The following is a 20,878-nucleotide window of genomic DNA, read 5'->3' as shown; positions in this document are numbered from 1 at the left end:
TTTCTCTGCATACGTTTGATATCCCCCTTGAAACATCACATGTTTTCACTGTACAAATGCTTCTCCAATATTAATTTGGTCCCTTAGTTTATTCCACTCATTGTCACAGTGGTGTTTTCCTTTTCTTTGCTCGTATAGTATTGTATAATATAATAATATAACTGTGACACACTAACAGAGATCATAAAAGAAGAATTCAGCTAACAAATTCATTGTCACTATTAATGCTAAATACTGACTTTCAGACTATTTAAGAACTACAACATAAGGCTGAATAACAGGCAGATTAACATCCATGTTTGACTATATGAAAAGTTTGAACCATTAAATACAGAATATTGACGTGTACACAACATAAGGGCCAATAATTGAGATAAATCCAACAATCTTTTCTATTCTAATAGAAAAGTAGATTTTTCTATATAAGGGCTTTCCCTAAAGGGGTGACTTGGCGCATGCGCTGTACGTTCTCCACCGATTCAGGATGTTCGTGCTCGCTAAGCGCCGCTGATGCTGCGGGTTTTGACGGGTCGGCAGCCGGACAGCGAGAGACCGGAACTTAGGGAATAATGAACAACAAATTTGACGCGTGAGTAGACAGTAACTATCGAAACATGCTAGAAACGTCCTTAATTAATGCCTCTTGTTGTCAAAGCAAATCATGTGTCTAAAGAATCCCCTCAGAAGCTGTTTGTAGTGAGAGGTGTGTCCCTCTCAATGGGATGTTTGACAACGACACAAACTCACAATGACTAGTAATGCTACACAAAAAGAGTGATAGCTGTGGCCACGGCATAAACATTTGCATTAATAGTACCAGACGGACACGTAGGCCGCAAATGAATCCCCGGGTTCGTCGTTAACACCCAGGCGGGGCAAGTGCACTGGATTCCGCCGTATTGTCGCCGACTCTCCGCTCTCCAGTTAAGGACAAATTGTACACGTTTTCATCCTGCTAGAGTGTTAATAAGTGTATTTCTTATAACTTACCCCGTTTAGACATGAATAAAACAAATCGTCTGGCTTTAAAGTGAAGGGTTTGAATGAAAGTATGGTCTGAATAAATGTTGCCATGAGATTTTTTATATTTTGTCACTCAGCATTATTAAATCTCTTCTGTTTTTTTTTTTTTTTTAAAAAGTGTGTGTAATTATACGCCAGTTTGATTAGTCGTTTGATTCTAACGTGTTTAATGCAAAGCAAGCAGGCCTGTAAATACGGTCAATTTAATGCGTCGTTGGAAAGTTTGTTGGCTTGTTTTCGTGCTTAATTAGAAATCGTACAAAAAAAAGTTGGCCCTCCATGGATGTGAAGCCTTGTGGGTCGTTTACAAACGGTCCTTGTTTATATTGCTAGATCAGTTACAAGGAAAGAAAAGAGGCATAACTCAGATGTTGACTGCTTCCCTACAGTATCAAGATGTTCCTGCACACATGTGAACTTTTATTGTCATTCTTTACTATAGGGAGGAAAACCATTTTTAAAGTGTTTTTTAAAATGGTTTTGATTTGCATAAATCTGATATCTATAGAAAAGACATGCAGAGATTTAAGGAAAAACCTGGAAATAGGCCCACAAAAACTGCAATTATTAAATTAAATTATTTTCTGAAGAAAAGGCAATATTTTAAAGTGAATCTTAAATTAGAACTCTTGAAACAATGCAAAATGTATTAAACAGTAAACCTTGCACTCATCAAAAAAAGTGCAAAGCAACATTGCAACAACCAACGGAACAACCATGTCTAAGTATATAGACATCACCAATCACATAAACCTGTTTCAGGAGTCACTTGATAAACATTGTCAGGTTTTTTTTTTAGGAATATTAGACTAGTAGTCGGTTTCCACAATGGAGAGGACGATCATCCTTTTTCCGCTTAACTTGTGCGAACTCCATGTGTATTTTTGCATGATGCTTCTGAAGATGCTGGATTAAATTTGTCGTATTGTAATTTGAAATACTACATCTACCACTTACTTTTCAGAGCGCCGCCAGTCAAATCCGTTCTGCTTGAGGAATGCCCTAATAAATTAAATGATAAAACATTCCACGTTTTACCTACAGCATTGTCCACGCTCCTGCTTCCTGAAATCCATGAGCGTCAGAACCATTATATGTGGATGGGACAGGATACACTCACTTTTAATTTGCTTCCGACGCCGATGTATAAGTGTATTTTTCTTATAAGTTCAAGCAATAGTATATGATGTTTGCTGTTCAATAATCAACCACCACGGGTATCGGATTTGGATAGGTCACGCACCACTGATATCTGATCCAATCAAAATGCTCGGATCAGTGCATTCCTAATTCTGAATTCAGGATATTTCAGTTGTGTGGATGCTTTTAGAAGGCATTTCACGCAGCCACCATTTTGACACTCACTTCTCTTATTTTTTCCTGTGTTCATTACAGTCTAAAAGATGATGACAGTGGAGATCACGACCAGGACAACAGCTCACCGAAAGATGGTGAGAAGGAAAGGAATGAGGATGAGGAAAAGGACCAAAACACTACCAAGAGGAAGGTTTGTGTGTAAATGTGTGTGTGTGTGTGTGTTTGTAGTTCATGTTCATACAGAATACTTTCATCTCACCTGTTTTTAGTCTTTGCTTATTGTTTTTCTGTAATGCTCCATGTGATATGAAAAAGCTTTTCTTCTTTTTTGTAGGCTGTGGTTCCTGGGGCAGGGGAACACCCTCTTCAATATAACTACACATTCTGGTATTCTCGGCGAACCCCAGGCAGACCAGCCAGTACACAGAGCTATGAACAGAACATTAAACAGATCGGCAGCTTTGCTTCGGTTAGTCAGACACGTATTTGTATAAACTCAGCATATGTATACACATTCACTGGCCACTTTATTAGGTACACCCCTCCAACTGCACGTTAACACAAATTTCTAATCAGCCAATCGGCAGCAACTCAATGCATTTAGGCATGTAGACAATCTCCTGCAATTCAAACCGAGCATCAGAATGGGGAAGAAAGGTGATTTAAGTGACTTTGAATGTGGCATGGTTGATGGTGCCAGATGGGCTGGTCTGAGTATTTCAGAAACTGCTGATCTACTGGGATTTTCACGCACAACCATCTCTAGGGTTCACAGAGAATGGTCCGAAAAAGAGAAAATATCCAGTGAGCGGCAGTTCTGTGGGCACAAATGCTTTGTTGATGTCAGAGGAGAATGGCCAGACTGGTTCGAGCTGATAGAAAGGCAACAGTAACTCAAATAACCACTCGTTACAACTGAGGTATGCAGAAGAGCATCTATGAACACACAACACTCCTGACAGCTAAGAACAGGAAACTGAGGCTACAAATTGCACAGGCTCACCGAAATTGGACAATATAAGATTGGAAAAATGTTGCCTGGTCTGATGAGTCTCGATTTCTGCTGCGACATTCGGATGGTAGGGTCAGAATTTGGCGTCAACAACATTAAAGCATGGATCCATCCTGTCTTGTATCAACGGTTCAGGCTGCTGCTGTGGTGTAATGGTGTGGGGGATATTTTCTTGGCACACTTTGTGCCCATTAGTACCAGTTGAGCATTGTGTCAATGCCACAGCCTACCTGAGTATTGTTGCTGACCATGTCCATCCCTTTATGACCACAGTGTATGACTTCCAGCAGGATAACGCGCCATGTTTCTTGAACATGACAATGAGTTCACTGTACTCAATGGCCTCCACAGTCACCAGATCTCAGTCCAATAGAGTACCTTTGGGATGCGGTGGAACAGGAGATTCATGTCATGGATGTGCAGCCGACAAATCTGCAGCAACTGCGTGATGCTATCATGTCAATATGGACCAAAATCTCTGAGGAATGTCTCCAGTACCTTGTTGAATCTATGCCACGAAGGATTAAGGCAGTTCTGAAGGCAAAAGGGGGTCCAACCCGGTACTAGTAAGGTGTACCTAATAAAGTGGCCGGTGAGTGTATATCCACATATACTCATACCAGTCCACTCAACTACAAACAAAATCAAACACACACTCATTAGTGCCAACTCTACATTTTTTATTATTATTTTTTTTTCCAAAATATGTTTCACAGTTCAGTTGTATAATTTCATCAAATCTAATATACAGTCTGTGCCACAGGTGGAGCAGTTTTGGAGGTTTTACAGTCACATGATCAGGCCAGGTGACCTGACTGGCCACAGCGACTTCCACCTGTTTAAGGAGGGAATCAAGCCCATGTGGGAGGTGCATATAATGAAGAATTATTTTCAAATGCAATTGTCATATTTAGAGCAAAGGAAACATAAAAATGTGATATTTTATGGAAAGGATGACTAGTTTTTCTTTTTCTATTTTTTTTCTTGTTTGATTAGGGGATTTTAAGGTTTTTTGGGGGTATTTTTTTCAGGTTTATTTGACATGTTTCTCTCTCTGTTTTTTTTTATTCTTCACTATCACTAGGATGATGCTAATAAGAGTGGAGGGAAGTGGATAATTCGGCTTCGGAAGGGTCTGGCCTCACGCTGCTGGGAGAATCTGATTCTGGCCATGCTGGGTGAGCAGTTCATGGTTGGTGAGGAGATCTGTGGCGCTGTTGTCTCTGTCCGCTTCCAGGTACTAAAACACTATATACAGTAGCACTAATACCCAAATACTTCATGGGCTTTTATTCATTGTACAAATCTAGAGGTCTGTAGATGTTTCTGTTGATGTGTTGCCTCTATTAGTTAATTGAATGCAATTTTAATTTCTTCCTTATTAATCACATTTTTTTAATTACTTTTTGAACTAAATTTTGAAGGAGGTATGCATTACGATTCTAGTCCTGCTAATTTTCAAAGCAAATCAAGCAACACATTATGAAATAGATAGGTGTGTAGAATTTTATTACATTGTTGTTTTCATATTTCCTCAGTAATTTTACTGTGCTTGCTGCACTTACACTAATGAAACATTAATTAGTTGAATAAGTGATTTGGGTTAGTGTGCATTGCTGTAGAATGATGTGTTTAAGAGTAGATGGATTAATGTGTGTTTTTAATACTATGTGTTTAGTAGGCGTGTGTGTCTGTGTGTCTAGGAGGATATCATATCTATCTGGAACAAAACAGCAAGTGATCAGGCCACTACTGCTCGTATCAGAGACACACTTCGCAGAGTCCTCAACCTACCACCAAACACCATAATGGAGTACAAAACACATACTGACAGCATCAAGTACGTGGCTACACATAAATGCACTTGTGCTTTTGTTATTCATTTTATCCCTGTCAGTTCCATGGTGTAAAAAACCCACATGAATACACAAAATATATCCATGGAGCACAAACGACACAGTGACATTACTTTTTTTTAATAGGAAGATTTTATTTTGTTTGTGTACTTTTTCTGTTCATTCAGGGCTTGGGAGGATTTCCATGGACTGGTGAATGCTAGTGGTGGCCGCTAGGTCTTTCTCATTGGTGAACGATGTCAGGGGTAGGACACCTGTATAACACCTTAAATAATCCATCCATCTCCATAGATCACTTCAAAAGCAAAACTCCACCACACTTGAATCTATAGGTTTAAAACCTAACCATTAATATTTATCAGCCTGCTAGATTTGATACAGACAATGTGCTACTTTTCAGTCTCTAATTTAATGCAATGTTATTTAATTTCTTAAGTTCTATATAAATATATATATATATATATATATATATATATATATATATATATATATAATATATATTTATTTTTCATTTTTAGGCTACCTTCATTGTGGATGAAGAGGACTTTCCTGGGGCATACAACTCATTTATGAAATACCATTGTTTTTTATTAGAAAACAAAAAAGGGATATTGACTACTGGAAAGTCCATTTTCCTGGTCAAAATATCTGATCAGCAGAAATGCCACTAAGAATGAAGGTGGAGTCAAACGACAAGTAAAAACGTTTTTGAATAGCTAAGAAACTTAAGCTAGGGAAAGAACAAGCCTCAAAATTTGTTGCTACTGTGGTTATGATGAAGGCTGATTAACAAAACCAATCAAATGTAATTTGGTGCATAATTGTTCATAAAGACATATTGACCCCATCTGACAAGTTATTCAGCTTCACATAACCCATCCCTCTTAAAGTTTTTATTTTATATTGCCATTAACAGGGTTACATTTTACTATAGTGCAGTATTTTAATTTCAGTGTTAAAGTTTTTGTTTTTGAAATTATAGGAAACAAAAAATATATTTTCAAAGATTTTTGAAGAGATATATGATGGATACTGTTCTAGATAATTTTTGTTTTAATCTGAATATGTTGAAGCTTCGACTTAAAGATATCACACTGTGCCTGCTTCCCAGAAGCACTCAGCATTCTGTGATTTTGCATTTGAAAGGAATTTTCATGATTAATGCAGTCAGCTGAAAAATCGTGATTACCAACAAGTAGAATCCACCATGAAGAAGAATAACCAATGTGGATTTGGAACTTGGGATGGGTCATGGTTTGTCTACATCTCTTACATACTGCCTGGATTTATAGACTTGAGTGCGTTTGAAGTTATGTTTGGATTGCAATTAAAGTTAAATATGCAGTTGCTGCTACCACTGACTTGTGGTTGTACTTTTAGTGATGTACTTTTGGCAGGGTTTAACATGGAAGAAACACTGAGGCCTGTAAGCAGTCTGATTTCTACTTGATCAGATTTGATCTATCTGCATGTACTTCATTTGAGAACATTTAAATGAAAACAGTGACTTGAGATTCACTTGTAAGACTTCAGTTTGATTATTGGTTTACCAGATATTGCTGTAAAATATATGAATCACCAGTAGCACTTAAAATGATGAAGATTAAAATCCTGAGATTTATTATATCTGCGTAGAAACCCATTGAAAAATGTGTCAGGACAAGAGATCATTAAACAACTTTAATAAGTCTTATGCATTATACATAATGCAAGTACAATTAAATGTCTGTTATGCAATATTTCATATTACGCATAATTAGGAATATTATTCATATTCTCCAGTATTATGCTCATACTATCCTTTCCTCCTGCCAGAGCCTAGATTACTGGTGTTAATTAATAGAGCAGATAATTGTTTAAAAAAGAAAAAAGAAAAAAGGTTCAGGCAGTATTTGAGTTTGACACCCCTGAATTAGACTTTGCCTCTAAAACAAATAGATGTTTGGAAGGCTTGCAAGAAAGAGTCTTTTCCTGGAAGTGACCCTGAACCCCTGAAGGTAAAGTGGCACTGAATCTGCATCTGGAATTGTTAATTGTGTTAGGGATCATTCAGGTTTTATGGCCTGTGATCCAGGGGCCCTTGTTAGGACCAGTGGCATGAATTTTACAGACGTTCCAGGATATTGTAGTTAAAAAAACTTTGCCTCTGCCAGGCTTGTCTACAGCTAATGTCAAATGCACTAAGCATGTAAATCAACAAAGAAATTGTTTCAAAAACACAAAGTGACTTGTATGCTGTTATTCTCACTGTCTTTATTTAAAATCTAGAAAGACTGTAAAAGGATTTAAAAGGCCAATTAAAAAGTATGATCAGTTTTGGTCCATGTGCTACAGTAAAAGTATCCCAAGCAATAAAAATTCACTGAATTTTAATGACAAATTTGTTAAATGAGTAGAGAGAAGTATTGTTGAATTTTTTTTGTCTTTGGACTGCAAATAACTAGTTATCAGTAAGGTGTTTTAAAAGAATTAATTGAAATAATAGTTTAAATAAATGGTTATATTTTAAAAAGCATTTTGGTTAATGTAACTGTGGTTTAATGACACAGATATTACTATCAAAATTATACATGCCATCCTAATATTTCAAAGTTTTATAAAGCCATACAGTAGCTGACATATACAGTGTTTACAGTCCATCGCTGCTGGTTTTCAATTGTTCTCTTTTGTTTCAGCTCATTTCAAAAAACATGTAATTCTGGGAAAATAAAACATAATATTTAGTTCTTTGATACTATGCTGAATTTTTAATTATTTTTTAAATATTTGATTCAGATTTCAATTTCAACTTACCAGAAGAAATGTACCTGCTAGAAGTAACACTTTGGTTTTCACATTCATGTTCTGAGAGACTAAGGAAAGAACACAGAATGGGATTAGAAAAAAAAAAATTCTAAGCCAAAAAGACAGTCATTACAATGTTGATACCGTATGCAACACTTTTTCTTACCATCCAACCCAAAATGTTCATGGTCCATGTTGTAACTGTCAACGTTGTACCCTGGCCACTTCTTCCATACTGTTCCAATGTGCTCACCGATCATGGAAACAACCTAAAATTTCCATAAAATCTCAAACAAAATATTTACCACCATTGAAATATGGTACATACATAAGCTTATAGATCAAAGAAGAATGCTGGTTTCTTTTGGAAAAGATAATTACAGAGAAGGCTCATCTACAGTTATTACAGTTGGTACAAAATTCAGCTGCATGGGAGCACATTACACCTGTCCTGGAAAAATTACACTGGCTTCCTGTTAGTTTTCTATTTGATTTTAAAGTTCTCAGGCTCACTTATAAGGCCTTGAATAATTTGGCCCCTCAATATTTGTGAGCTGTTAATCCCCTACATTCCCACATGTGCTGGTCTTCTAACTATTCAAAAAACACGGCTAAAAACTATGGGTGATCAGGCTTTTTCTTCCTTGGCTCCCAAATTGTGGCATTTGCTGCCCTCAGATATTAGGAATGCAGAATCCCTGGGTGTTTTTAAATCCCACCTTAAAACCTACTTTTTTAGGGTAGCTTTTATGCGATTATTTTGTTATTTATTGTCTTTTTATTTTTTGTATGGTTAGTTTTAGTGCCTGTAATGTTATGTGTATCTGTTAATTATGTTGGCTTTGTAGAAGCCAACATTCTGATTTCCTTTATAAGCTTATTATTATTATTATTATTAGACAAAAATGTATTTAAAAAAATGCGGCCCAGGGCGTTCGAGCCACATGCACCAAATTCGGATATGTCGTAGACCCTGGTCTGAAGTTTGTTGCTTCTATTTTTCTAAGAGATCGGAATTCCGGCATTCCCGGTACGGAAGCTCAAAGTGGCCTTTTTCCCCATAGACTTCCATTATAAACTTTTGAGGTTTGTAACTTGGCAAGTTTTCGAGCGATTTACACCGTACTCAGACAGGTTCTTTAGGACCTTACACCAGAACAAGTTTTTATTTCGGAGTTCCGACGGAATTTTCGGTTTTCCCGTAGTCGACGATCGAACATCCCATAGACTTGAATAGGGAATTCCGAAAAGTCCTCTAAGCTCTCACACACACAATACATCCAACATTAAGAATGGCATGTACTGTTCTATACAGTATAATAAGTAGAATCCCATAATGACTGCAGTATTGATATGAAATGTCCAAACCCTCAGTAGCCACTTTTTTGCCAAAAGTATTGGCACCCCACCGGGTATTCTGGTGACGTCACTCGACACCACATGACGTCACGTGTAGCCCCGCCCCCAAAACAAGCGAAATCAAAACATGCACAACATGGACATGTGACATATCAAAACACTCAGCACAATGAGGGAAACTGCCCCACGGGTATTAGTCACGTCACGTATAGCCCCGCCCCCAAAACCAGCGAAATCAAAAATTTGCACAACATGGACATGTGACATATCAAAACACTCAGCACATTGAGGGGAACTACCCCATGGGTATTCTGGTCACGTCACGTGACGTCACGTGTAGCCCCGCCCCCAAAACAAGGAAAATAAAAAAAAAATTGCACAACATGGACGTGAGACATATCAAAACACTCAGCACAATAAGGGGAACTGCCCCACGGGTATTATGGTCACGTGAGGTTACGTGAGGTCATGTGAGGTCACGTGAAAATTAAAAATTTGCACAACATGGACATGTGACATATCGAAACACTCAGCACAATGAGGGGAACTGCCCCACGGGTATTATGGTCACGTCACATGACGTCATGTGTAGCCCCGCCCCCAAAACAAGCAAAATCAAAAATTTGCACAACATGGACATGTGACATATCAAAACACTCAGCACAATGAGGTGAACTTTTTTTAATGTTTTGTGTACAAAGTCACTTAAGTCCTATAAGAAATAAAATACATTTGTTTTGCCTTCTCACCTTTTTTTTTGTTACTGGTACACATATTGGAAATTCTCCCAAGGTTTGCAAACTTTTCATCCAGATCATGGAGGCGCAATTAAATATGTAACTAGTATTCACATAACTACCTGTAGATAAGGACTGTAAGTGGTTTAGTTTTGTCCCAAAGTTGTAGCTTGAGCTTGTTACATTATGACAGTGCCCTTGTACAGTGCCCTTGTAGACCTGGTTTGCCAAGTTTGTAGTCCTGACCTCAAATGCCATTGCTATGAATAGGAATGATGGCACATCAGGCTTGTTTGCTTGCTTGTTCTCTTGTTTAGATGTCATACAATTGTTTTATGAATCATACATAGATTCATTCTTTATTTCATGCTTTTAAAACTTTTTTCTCTTTCTATATTTATAGCTAGATATAATTAAAGCTTTCACAGTAAAGAGTAAAGGAGTGATAATCCAGACAAGGTTTGATTTGACCTAGTATGAGGCATCTGACCTGAAACTCCTGGTCAGAAAGGCATCGGATCGGACAGCAGAAGCCTTGTATCCTCAGGAAGGGACAGTCTGCAGAGTCACACACCTCAAAGTAGGGTGTGAACATACTCCACCTTGTAGATATAAAAGTCATGTCATACAGAGACACATTAGAATTTTTGTAGGTGACACCAAAATGCTGAACCAACATTATACAAATGTTAAAAAGACTATTCATATATATATATATTATATAACAGCTTCTTATTTATGAATAAAAAAACAAAACAAAAAAAACCCACATTACTGTGATTAATTAGGGTTGTATTAAAAACAGATGTTATATACATGCATTTACATACATAAAAAATACTACAATTATGCGAAAACTTGAGATCCCAACACGCATCTTCCCTCAGGTATAAACATATCTCAGGCCATATAGTATATGAACATTGTGTATTATTCTGTATCCTAAAATGTCTGTGTACCTCTGGTGGACAGTGCCAATGAGCTCCCCCTGTGCTGTGTAAGCCCTCATCTCCATCAGGCAGCAGCCCAGGCAGCACATATCTGCTCTAAGTGGCCTTTCAAATAGAAACATCTTCTGCCGATCCTGGTCAAAACCCTGCAAAGAGCAGGCACGGGCAGGTCCACAGCATTGCATGCAAACACATGAGCTCTCTGAAAGATGGAGAACACAAAATCTAAAATATCTGTGTAATAAATAATTTAAAATATTTCATGTGGCAACAGCACAATGCATAAAATCATGCAGACACAGGTCAGGAGATTCAGTTAATATTCACATCAAACATGAGACAATGGCCAGAATGGTTTGAGCTAATAAGAAATCAAATAACAATTCAGCAACTATGGGGAAGAGGAAAGCATCTCATAATGCACAACACACCAGACGCACCAGAACAGCTGAAAACCACATTGGTTGTATTCTGATCAGCCAGAAATCACCTGGCCTTTTACAAGAATCTATTCCAATTCATTGATTATATGATTTAAAATTTAAATTAATTTTACCTTCCGCAGCCAGAAACAGTTGCTTGGTTTCTGCAGCAATACTATACATCCTGCGGGAAATGCACTGGGGGCCTGATACACAAAGTGAGAGCAATAAATTTTTGTGGCTATATTTCATTTCACAAATATTTCATTATTTGATCTTATTTACTTAATTTTGCAGAGTTATTTTTTTGCCCATTCCTAATATAACCACAGGGGTTGCAAGCCAGTGAGTTCTGTGACAGCCCCAAGCCCAGATAAATAGAAAGTGTTCCATCAAGAAGAATCTAGAACATGCAAATCATCAGTCAGACAACATTGTTGGCCTACGGGGTGCCGGCGGAAATTGGACTACTGTTGGTTTGAGGAACAAGAGGAAGGAGAAGCATTCGTAGACAGAGAGAGAAGAGAAATTGCAGGAGTATAGGTATGTATGAGAAGAGTATAACAGCAGTAAGATATGCTGTTTCTCAGATAGAGGAGTTCCATGCGGAGGTGGGGCTACAGTATGTCAAGGATCGGCTTTGTGTCTCTTCTTGTTTTCTATGGTGATGGACAGGTTGACAGATGAAGTCAGACAAGAATCTCAGTGGACAATGATGTTTGCGGCTGACAGTGTGATCTGTAGTGAGAGTAGAGAGCAGGTGAAGGAACACCTGGAAAGGTGGAGGTCTGCTCTGGAAAGAATAGGAATGAAAGTCAGTTGTACAGTAGTAGGACAGAATACATGTATTTGAACGAGAGGGAGAGAAGTAGGACAGTGAGGTTTTAGGGGGCTGAGGTCAAGAAGGTGCAGAAGTTTAAGTATTTGGGGTCAACCATATAGTGCGATGGGGAGTCCAGTGCAATGGGGAATCATTTTTTTACCCAATCCTATGTATACAGTCATGACCAAATGTGTTGGCACCCCTTGATATTTTTCCAGAAAATGAAGTATTTCTCACAGAAAAGTATTGCAATTACACGTTTTGCTTTACACATGTTTATTTCTTTTGTGTGTATAGAAACAACACTAAAACAACAGAGGAAAAAGCAAATTTGACATAATGTGGTCTTATGTGGTCACTGTGCCGGAAACGACACAACTTAATATTTGGTTGCACACCCTAACTGAAATCAATCACTTCCTATAACCATCAATAAGCTTCTTACACCTCTCACCCAGAATTTTGGACCACTCTTCCTTTGCAAACTGTCTCTCATATTGGAAGGGTGCCTACATTGTGACCCAAAATCCTCTGGTAATCATCAGATTTCATGATGCCTTGCACACAGTCAAGGCACCCAGTGCCAGAGCCACCAAAACAACCCCTAAACATCTTACCTACAGTCAAATATGGTGGAGGTTCAGTGTTCTTTTCATTCCATTTTCGGTAAACAGTAGAATGATGTGTGCTTTACCAAAAAGCTCTATCTTGGTCTCATCTGTCCACAAGATGTTTTACCAGAAGGATTTTGGCTTACTCACTCACATTTTGGCAAACTGAAGTCTTGCTTTTTATGTCTCTGTGTCAGCAGTGGGGTCCTCCTTGGTCTCCTGCCATAGCGTTTCATTTCGTTCAAATGTCAATGGATAGTTCGCGCTGACACATTCTGAGCCTGCAGGACAGCTTGAATTTGTTTGGTGCTGCTTATGCACCATCCAGACTATCCTGAGTTGCAACCTTTCATCATTTTTTCTCCTCTGTCCACATCCAGCGAGATTAGCTACAGTGGCATGGGTTGCAAACTTCTTGATCATGTTGCACACTGTGGACAAAGGAACATCTAGATCTCTGGAGATGGACTTGTAACCTTGAGATTGTTGATACTTTTCCACAATGTTGGTTCTCATGTCCTCAGGCAGTTTTCCTTCTCCTCTTTCTGTTTTCCATGCTTAGTGTGGCACACACACACGCAATGCAAAGACTGAGTCAAAATTTCTCCTTTTTATCTGCTTTCAGGTGTGATTTTTATATTGCCCACACCTGTTACTTGCCCCAGGAGAGTTTAAAGGAGCATCACATGCTTGAAACAAACTTATTTATCCACAATTTTGAAAAGGGTGCCAATAATTTTGTCCGGCCCATTTTTGGAGTTTTGTGTAAAATTATGTCAAATTTGCTTTTTCCTCTGTTTTTCTTTTGTGTTTCAATACACACAAAGGAAATAAACGTGTATAACAAAACATGTGTAATTGCAATCCTTTTCTGTGAGAAATCTTTCATTTTCTGGAAAAATTTCAGAGGTGCCAACACTTTTGGCCATGACTGAATATACCAATAACCTGTGTGATTGAGATTAAAAAACAGCAAATATAGTTCAATATAGCTATTTATGATCTTAGGTTAGGTATCCTAGAAACTGTTATAGCCAGAATTCACAGTCCATACTTTTACTACCAGCACTAAACAGATACAGATAATAGCACTGTGTTATTAATTAGTATTATATCCCTAATAACAAGTTATTAATAATTGCATTTATGTTTGCCCCACATGACTCACCCTGAAGCTCAGGTATAGCAGTTATGTGTATTTGGCTAACTTTTGCCAGAGCAGCCAGACCTGCCGGTAGTGTCTCTGTGGCCCACTGCTCTTCTTTTTTCTTGTTTGTGTCCAAGACTTGAGCTTGGAATGTGGGTGATAGATATCCATAGAGTGGACTTTCTCTTGGTGCTGGAGTAGTAGTGAGATCCTGAGGGTCCATAGAGGTACTCCACCTCTGGTGAAAAGCTCTTAAATGCATCTCAATGTGTTTTTCTCTTTCCAGACCATGGGGTAAAGGCTGGGCTGTTATAGTGGACATGACCTGAGATAGAGAGATAGATGTACTTAAAGTCTAAAGGTCTGTTGTTGCTACCAATTTACAAAAGAAAACACTATATTAGCATAGTCACTTATGATTTATTCTGTTATAACACACACCCTAAGGATGCGTTATGTAACTGTGATAACTGATTATTGATAATGTTTACCTGAAACATGACATAACAGTGTAATTATGAATATGATTGAACAGTTACTGAAATCCTTCGTTTTGTTTTTTTTTACCATTGAAAGGTGTACCAGCATCCAGTATCCTTTTATACATTCCTTAACTTTTCATGAATGTTTCTATGTATGTGTAAGCATAACGTCTGTGCTACAATGTTTTCTAGGATCTTGGAGGTAAAGGAGAGGTTTGAGGTAGTCTGTAGTTGGATAGATGACACAGACAAGGATCAGTTTTTTGTTGTTTAATATATGTTTGTTTAAAAGATTCAGGTACATTGCCAGTGATAAGGGAAGAAATTACTATTTTTAGAAGAAATTAAATTGCTTCTGGTATTATATGTTTAAAAAATATATAGGTATGAGATCTGATTTTGATGAGGAAATTCGTGAAACTAATTTGAGGGTAAAAATGGATGTTTTTGTAGTAGCAAAGGAGGCTCTCGTTCCATTGTATTTGAAATTCTACAAATTTAATTTGACACCATTTACATTGCAATTTTCTGTTGGTCTGTTTAAAGGTGCATATGTGATTGTTATTCCAGGGTTTTTTTTTTTTATCTCTAATGATATTACTTTTAAATGTAATTCCACTTACATTTTATGTAGACTACATTTAATGTACTGTAGCAAGATACATACTGTAGATACACAGATATGTAGATAAAGTTCTATCTAACCATTTGTTCTCAGATCGTCTTCTGGATTATGAAAATGAATAAGGTCTCCAGCAATTAATGCATATCTTAGGAAACAAGTAAATCCCTGCAAATTCACAAAGGAATTCAGAATTTGGCCTGGGTGTCTAAAAAAATAATTAGCAGAATCACCTAGTTAAACCTATTTTTGTGGCTACATGTATTATTATGCCAAAACATGTTGAATTTATGTGCAGGTTTTTGTGTGATGCCTTGATTATCATCTGTAAACAACTGCTTCTCCTTCCCAGGCAAGGGTGTTTATATATATATATATATATATATATATATATATATATATATATATATATATATATATATATATATATATATATATAGTACAGAATATGTACCAAAATTGTTGGTATATATACATGTTAACCAATGAAAGTCAATGAAAGCTTCAACGGAATTATTTAAAAAAATAAACTAATGGAACAGGCTTAGACAAAAATGATGGTACCCCTAACTTAATATTTTGTTGCACAACCTTTTGAGGCAATCACTGCAATCAGATGATTCCTGTAACTGTCAATGAGACTTCTCCACCTCTCAGCAGGTATTTTGGCCCACTCCTCATGAGCAACAACTGCTCCAGTTGTTTCCGGTTTGAAGGGTGTCTTTTCCAGACAGCATGTTTCAGCTCCTTCCAAAGATGCTCAATAGGATTGAGGTCAGGGCTCATAGAAGGCCACTTTAGAATAGTCCAATTCTTGGGTGTTTTTAGCTCTGTGTTTTTGGTCAATGTCCTGTTGCAAGACCTATGACTGAGACCAAGCTTTCTGACACTGGCCAGCACATTTCTCTCTAGAATCCCTTGATAGTCTTCAGATTTCATTGTACCCTGCACAGATTCAAGACACGTTGTGCCAGATGCATTTTTCCATCTGTGAACATAGAGCTGATGTAAAATAGAGCTTGGCAAAAAGTTGTCCATAAGACATAGGACATTCTCCCAGATGCTTTGTGGCTTGTCAACATGTAGTTTGGCATATACCAGTCTAGCTTTTTTATGATTTGTTTTCAACAATGGTGTCCTCCTTGGTCGTCTCCCATGTAGTCCACTTTGGCTCAAACAATGACGGATGGTGCGATCTGACACTGATGTTCCTGGAGCATGAAGTTCACCTTGGATCTTTTTAGAAGTCTTTCTGGGCTCTTTTGTTACCATTCGTATTATCCGTCTCTTTGATTTGTCATCAATTTTCCTCCTGCGACCACGTCCAGGGAGGTTGGCTACAGTCCCATGGATCTTAAATTTCTGAATAATATGTGCAACTGTATTCACAGGAACATCTAGCTGCTTGGAGATGGTCTTATAGCCTTTACCTTTATCATCTATAATTTTCTTTCTAATCTCCTGAGACACCTCTTTCCTTCGCTTCCTCTGGTCCATGTTGTGTGGTACACACCATGTCAACAGACAACACAGTGACTACCTGGAGCCCTATATATAGGCCCACTGACTGATTACAAGATTGTAGACACCTGTGATGTTAATTAGTGGACACACCTTGAATTAACATGTCCCTTTGGTCACATTATTTTCAGTCTTTTCTAGGGGTATCATCATTTTTGTCTAGGCCTGTTCTACGAGTTTATTTTTTTTAAATAATTCTGTTGAAGCATGGTTGAAAATCAATGACTGACTTTCATTGGTTAACATTCATAGAATTTTTATTTATTATTACTTTTGACAGATTAAAGTTTTTTCTATGACCATTGTGAGTTTTTCTTTCATTGACCGAAGGGTACCAACAATTTTGTCCATGTGTGTACATGTCCATTGAAGGGTTCAAACAGTTAAATAATTATTAAACAGTTGTAGAAAGGACATCATTTACATTTACATTATTTACTGTCTGGTGTCACCAAAATAAGGATGGGTTACCTTCTGAGCCTGGTAGCCTGGTTTTATTCATAAATGATCGCAGGGGTTTTTTCGTTGCCCGGTTGCCTCTGGCTTGCTCTTTAGGAAAAAATAATAATTTAAGTTTAAACTTTTTTATTCTATTATGTTTCTATATTTCTGTGAAGCTTTGAGACAACTGTAATACATTGTTAAACGTATTATAGAAATAAATTAATTGGAATTGAATTGAAATAACTAATTCCAGATGCACTAGGTTTATTTAATGCTACATACTTCTTTGATTTAATCCATGTGTCTGTTAAACATAGATTAAACTCCTGATCAATAATAATTTCAATAACAATAAGTATTGAAACTCTAGTTTCAGAGTGAAGGTGCTGGTAATGTAACAGCTAATGAATATCAATGCCAGATATGGAGGTTGCTAACTCTGTCTAAGGTATCAAGACTTTATACTACAGACACTACATTGCCCTCAATCTTGCTAACCCTCTCTAGTGTCCGGAAACACTTTTTTTTGTTTCAAGCATGCTCCTTTAAACTCACCAGGTGTGGGCAATATAAAAATCACACCTGAAAGCAGATAAAAAGGAGAAACGTTGACCCAGTCTTTGCATTGCGTGTCTGTGTGTGCCACACTAAGCATGGAAAACAGAAAGAGGAGAAGAAAACTGCCTGAGGACTTGAGAACCAACACTGTGGAAAAATATCAACAATCTCAAGGTTACAAGTCCATCTCCAGAGATCTAGATGTTCCTTTGTCCACAGTGTGCAACATAATCAAGAAGTTTGCAACCTATGTCACTGTAGCTAATCTCACTGGATGTGGACAGAGGAGAAAACTTGATGCACCTTAGATGAAGATTGGCTGATATTATTTTAAACAGATCTGATCTGGATGGTCTTCACTTGCTATCAGTAGACGGAAAACAAATGCATTCTACAAAATAATGAATTGTGTCAGAAGGGAAAAGTGAAAATGTACTTTATAATGTAGCATAAAGTTAGTCTGATTAGATGAAATGGCTGCCCACATTAAAATATATTATGTATTATAAAATGCGAGCTGAATACAGTACATGACAATGGAATGAATGCTTCATCACGGGGTGTCTCAAAGCTTCCTGAATTTGCAGGAAATAAAGAATAATCTAATATGCTTAAAAACAGTTTCACAAAATAACAAATATAGAGGTCAATGAATTCAATTGACTGTGTTCACATTAGCTACTTTTTAATGTATCTTATAAATATAGCAATCTATATATCTAAGACAAAAAGCTCTGATTATATTAAGTGAATAACTTGTGAGACAAATGTAAGCTGTAAAAAGAGTTACTCTGAGTGCTGAATCTTTCCCATGGGTTTTGTTGATAAATATAAATGTTAATTTCAGATAGCTTAGCTTTACCTTTTTCTGTTGATTGTGAAGTTTCTAGAAAATCCTTAAAGATTGCAGGGTTTGTGTGTGAATGTATGCATATACTGCTCTTCTCTGCTACTTCTCAACTTGTTATACAACCCTTCTGACCTCCTCCAAAATCCCAGGATGAGATCTTTGTCATTCACCACTCATCCATGTAATTTAGATCCTCCTCAAGACACACACACACACACACACACACACACACAAAGAATTCCTCTGACCATCACTACTTTTCAAAAACTACAGTTATTTTTGTTAAAACCATGCTAAAAAAACACGTAACATTTGTTTCAAATTGTCGTTACTAAGATAAGGACAGTCATAGGAAAAATGGTGTACATTTTTACGCTCAGATGAGATTTATCTTTAACAATAGTTCCTTCGAAAAAGCAGGGATTGTGTGGTCCAGTCATGACACTACAATACTGTACACAAAAATCAACAACGAATAATCAGCAAGGATAAATAAAAATACAAATACTGCAAAACAACTCTTTTTGTATTTAAGTGTTGTACCCCTACCACATGTCAGTCAATGCAGATGCATGCAGATGTTTTCTGTAAATGTCTCAGGGAGATATTTTTTGGGGTCTCCAGGAAATGGAAGTGCAGGAGCTTGGTTAAAATGTCCCATGAAGAAGATTCCAATGGTGCCCAGTGTAAACAACAAGGCCATGGTGATGAAGCAGAGTCTGTCAATCACTCGGGCAACCAGGAACCACTCCTCATTCTCCTGCAAAGAGAACAAACATTTACAGTGCTCATACCAGAAGTGTTTCTCTCCAGTTAACTTGCATTCGGCACAAATTGATTTCAACATGACTATACAATGTTTTACTCTTAAACTAGAACGGTACATTTCCTAAAGAAAATGTGAATGTGCTTGCACGCGACGTCAGTTCCCCTCATCGTGCTGAGTGTTTTGATATATGACATGTCCATGTTGTGCTAAATTTTTGATTTCGCTTATTTTGGGGGCGGGGCTACACATGACGTCAGTTCCCCTCATCGTGCTGAGTGTTTTATGTTGTGTAACTGAGATATGGCTTCTTTATATTGCAATATGGTTCGTAAGGTGCACTACATGGTTGCTAGGGTATGGCTGCACAGTTACTATGGTTATATTTGCAGACTAGTTTCTCACCTGCAACAAAAGAGCACACCTGAAAATCCATTTATCTTTTCCTGAAACAAGCACCATGAAGATCTTGAACTAAAGCATCAATCAGTGATTTTACTGGGAAAAAATATAATCACGTTACAATAAGGATTATTAGTTCAAACGTAATGTATTAACTAACATTTACTAACCATGAGCAATAAATTATTGTATTTAGTAATCTTTGTTAAAATAAAGTTTATTCTTTGTTCATGTTAGTTCACAGTATATTAAGTAATGTTAACACGGTGTTAATAATGTATTAGTAAATGTTGAAATTAACATGAACAAAATAAATAAATGCTGTAGAAGTGCAGTTCATTATTAGTTCATGTTAAGTAATGTGGTAACTAATGTCAACTAATGAACCTTTATTATAAAGTTTTAGAAAAAAAAAACTATCCAAGGGTGGATTCGAGCCGCGAATCTCTGCATGCTAAACGAATTCGCTATCCACTAAGCCATCCAGGAACACGAGAAAGCCTTTGCGGTTTTATGTATTAATTCACTAATGTGAAGAATGGTGTGTCTAATAGTACCCAAGCTTTATTATATTAAAGTCATTCTTATCATTTTTTGTGATATACGTGTCATATTATGTCAAAAAAAAAAAAAATGTAATGTGAGGAGACAAAGAAAAAATGCGCTTAATTAATGGGTGACTCTTAAAAGAGCCGTTGCTGCTCTTGAAAGGACATTAGTTTAAAGTGAAATAAAAAATTATAAAAACTACACTGATAGTTGAAAACAACAAAATGTTATACAAATGGCAGAAACAACAACATGTGACCGCCGTGCTGTCCAAGGCACCACAGCACTAGGTTTAAGCATTAAATACACGGTTAAATGTTATAGTGTTTGAAAGCTTAGACTCTCGGGATTTTATTAAGCCCACACACAAAGCATATGATTTATAGCCATCATACTAATTTAATCCAAGTTGACAGTCACCGGAAATTGGCGGCGCTTACCTTTCTTCACTGGGGTAATATTTTCCAAAACAAATGCTTGTAAAAAATCCCCAAGAGTCTAAGGAACTGGAATATGTAAGCCTTTTAATCCAAAACGCGTTTCTGACCGAAAAATGTACTTCCGTCCTTGATCTTTTTCTTCCAACGTTGTGTGATCTGACAGATTCACTGGTGTCTGCTGCCCTCTTTTGGATGTTAGCACA

The 20,878-nt window shown here is 37.2% G+C and overlaps 2 protein-coding genes across 4 annotated transcripts; one reads left to right on the top strand and one right to left on the bottom strand.

Moving 5' to 3' along the window:
• The first annotated feature begins 431 nt into the window (after positions 1-431).
• Positions 432-7,940, top strand: eif4e2 (eukaryotic translation initiation factor 4E family member 2). The gene is made up of 8 exons (XM_027143281.2): positions 432-589; positions 2,419-2,530; positions 2,675-2,809; positions 4,116-4,220; positions 4,437-4,589; positions 5,056-5,192; positions 5,376-5,453; positions 5,727-7,940. Exons 1-7 carry the CDS (start codon positions 570-572, stop codon positions 5,422-5,424), a joined length of 711 nt encoding a protein of 236 aa, XP_026999082.1. The 5' UTR covers positions 432-569; the 3' UTR covers positions 5,425-5,453; positions 5,727-7,940.
• On the bottom strand, positions 7,250-19,501 carry LOC113640674 (phospholipid scramblase 2). Of its 3 annotated transcripts, none has more exons than XM_047806230.1 (10): positions 19,068-19,501; positions 18,531-18,714; positions 17,138-17,215; positions 14,063-14,366; positions 11,595-11,666; positions 11,048-11,240; positions 10,579-10,690; positions 8,159-8,261; positions 8,002-8,060; positions 7,250-7,906 (listed from the first exon to the last, which is right to left on the bottom strand). In XM_047806230.1, the coding sequence occupies exons 4-10, from the start codon at positions 14,361-14,363 to the stop codon at positions 7,880-7,882; spliced, it is 867 nt and encodes a 288-aa protein (XP_047662186.1). In that variant the 5' UTR covers positions 14,364-14,366; positions 17,138-17,215; positions 18,531-18,714; positions 19,068-19,501; the 3' UTR covers positions 7,250-7,879. The 3 variants fall into 3 exon arrangements, with proteins under 3 accessions (XP_047662186.1, XP_026999080.1, XP_047662187.1); XM_027143279.2 differs by having other exon boundaries at positions 18,531-18,711; XM_047806231.1 differs by lacking the exons at positions 18,531-18,714; positions 19,068-19,501 and having other exon boundaries at positions 17,138-18,189.
• Positions 19,502-20,878: the final 1,377 nt, after the last annotated feature.

The sequence above is a fragment of the Tachysurus fulvidraco genome, chromosome 22, assembly GCF_022655615.1.
Source record: "Tachysurus fulvidraco isolate hzauxx_2018 chromosome 22, HZAU_PFXX_2.0, whole genome shotgun sequence".
NCBI classification, from domain to species: Eukaryota; Metazoa; Chordata; class Actinopteri; order Siluriformes; family Bagridae; genus Tachysurus; species Tachysurus fulvidraco.
Note: the sequence above shows the minus strand (reverse complement) of the source record. Positions and strands in the feature narration are given on the sequence as shown.